We start from the raw sequence: 1,647 nt of genomic DNA, 5'->3' as shown, positions 1-1,647 counted from the left end.
TGTCACAGGTCATAAAAGCTTGATTGGAAGGAAGCGAGACCAGCATAGAAACTCACATGGTGGATTTCATCTTCACATAGAATTATGTTTGATTTCTTGTAAAAAAAACAGTTTAACTTCTGGTGGAACCGTAAACATTTCTGCTTTGTCATTTTTTGTCAGGCATTCAAAGACCAATGTGGTATCTGATATGATTAATAAAGAATATTTTGGTAGAGTCTGTTGGAGGATGGGGTGCAGTGTGAAAAAGTGGATGTGTTAGATTTTGTTATATTTCCCTTTCCTCTTCTCTCCCCCCCCCCATAACGCATGGATATGCCTCTTTTCCTCACCCTGTGGAACAGCTGGGAGAAAAGCAGGATGTGGCACGAAGCCCGAAAACATGAGCGAAAGCTACGGGGGATGATGGTGGATTATAAGAAAAGAGCAGAACGTCGGAGAGAGTATTACGAAAAGATAGTGAGTGTCTTTCTCCTTGGTTCATTTTGGGAGAATGCCTTATGCCTAAGTGGAATTTTCCTCCTATGGGATTTTCCCATGTATTTTACCAGGAAACAGAGATAGGGCAGCCTAGAAAAGTCAGTGCCCTCCTAACCATACCCAAGCACTCCGAGTTTGTTGGCGATGTCCATTTTGCTCTAGGAGTTCATGGTGACGTAACCCTAACCCTAAGTGGAATTTTCCTCCAATGGGATTTTCCCATGTATTTCACCAGGAAACATAGATAGGGCAGGCTGGAAAAGTCAGTGCCCTCCTAACCATACCCAAGCACTCTGAATTTGTTGGCAAAGTCCATTTTGCTCTATGAGTTCATGGTGACCTAACCCTAACCCTAAGTGGAATTTTCCCCCAATGGGATTTTCCCATGTATTTCACCAGGAAACATAGATAGGGCAGGCTGGAAAAGTCAGTGCCCTCCTAACCATACCCAAGCACTCCGAGTTTGTTGGCGAAGTCCATTTTGCTCTATGAGTTCATGGTGACCTAACCCTAAGTGGAATTTTCCTCCTGTGGGATTTTCCCCTTTTGCGACCTTCTGGCAAGCCAAGTCAATGGGGAAGCCAGATTCAATTAACAACCACATTACTAACTTATCAGCTGCAGTGGTTCACTTAACAACTGAGACAAGAAAGGTCGTAAAATGGGTCAACACTTAACAAATGTCTCAGCAGAAATTCAGGGCTCAACTAGGATCGTACGTCGAGGACTACCTGTATATAAAAAAGGCCTTCAAGGCAATCCTTACAATTCCCAAAGGAGAATAAAGCTGACTTGCAGCAAACAAATTGAATCAATAAAAAATAAAATATCACTAGGACAAAATCCTGGAAAGATCCTACCCATCGGCTGTCATCGTTCTGTGGAATTGGATCCAGTGTTGGTTTGGGAGAGTTACCTGTGGGTTTCTTCCCTTCCAGAAAAAGGATCCAGCCCAATTCCTGCAGGTCCATGGGCGCGCCTGCAAGGTGCACTTAGATTCCGCAGTGGCTCTTGCAGCGGAAAGTCCAGTGAATATGTGAGTAGTTTGCAGTTCTGGCCTGGCCAATTGTAGAGCAGTGCTTCTCATGCTGACTAGGGAATTCTGGGAGTTGGGAGTCCACACAGCTTCAGGTTGCCTGTTCTGTCCCAGCCTATGTGACGTTAAGC

At 44.5% G+C, this 1,647-nt stretch overlaps 1 protein-coding gene across 1 annotated transcript in view; it reads left to right on the top strand.

The window, feature by feature from the left end:
- The first annotated feature begins 405 nt into the window (after positions 1-405).
- The window catches only part of LOC114923716 (CLK4-associating serine/arginine rich protein-like), a 5,278-nt gene continuing 4,036 nt past the window's right edge, over positions 406-1,647 (top strand). The window contains exons 1-2 of the mRNA XM_029287051.1: positions 406-459; positions 1,419-1,516. Coding sequence (XP_029142884.1) covers positions 406-459; positions 1,419-1,516 — 152 coding nt within the window. The remainder of the gene's footprint in view (positions 460-1,418; positions 1,517-1,647) is intronic.

Source organism: Protobothrops mucrosquamatus, unplaced genomic scaffold, assembly GCF_001527695.2.
Source record: "Protobothrops mucrosquamatus isolate PMUCROS unplaced genomic scaffold, P.Mucros_1.0 scaffold8816, whole genome shotgun sequence".
Taxonomy (NCBI): domain Eukaryota; kingdom Metazoa; phylum Chordata; class Lepidosauria; order Squamata; family Viperidae; genus Protobothrops; species Protobothrops mucrosquamatus.
The sequence above is the reverse complement of the archived record's forward strand: the minus strand, read 5'-3'. Positions and strand labels throughout refer to the sequence as shown.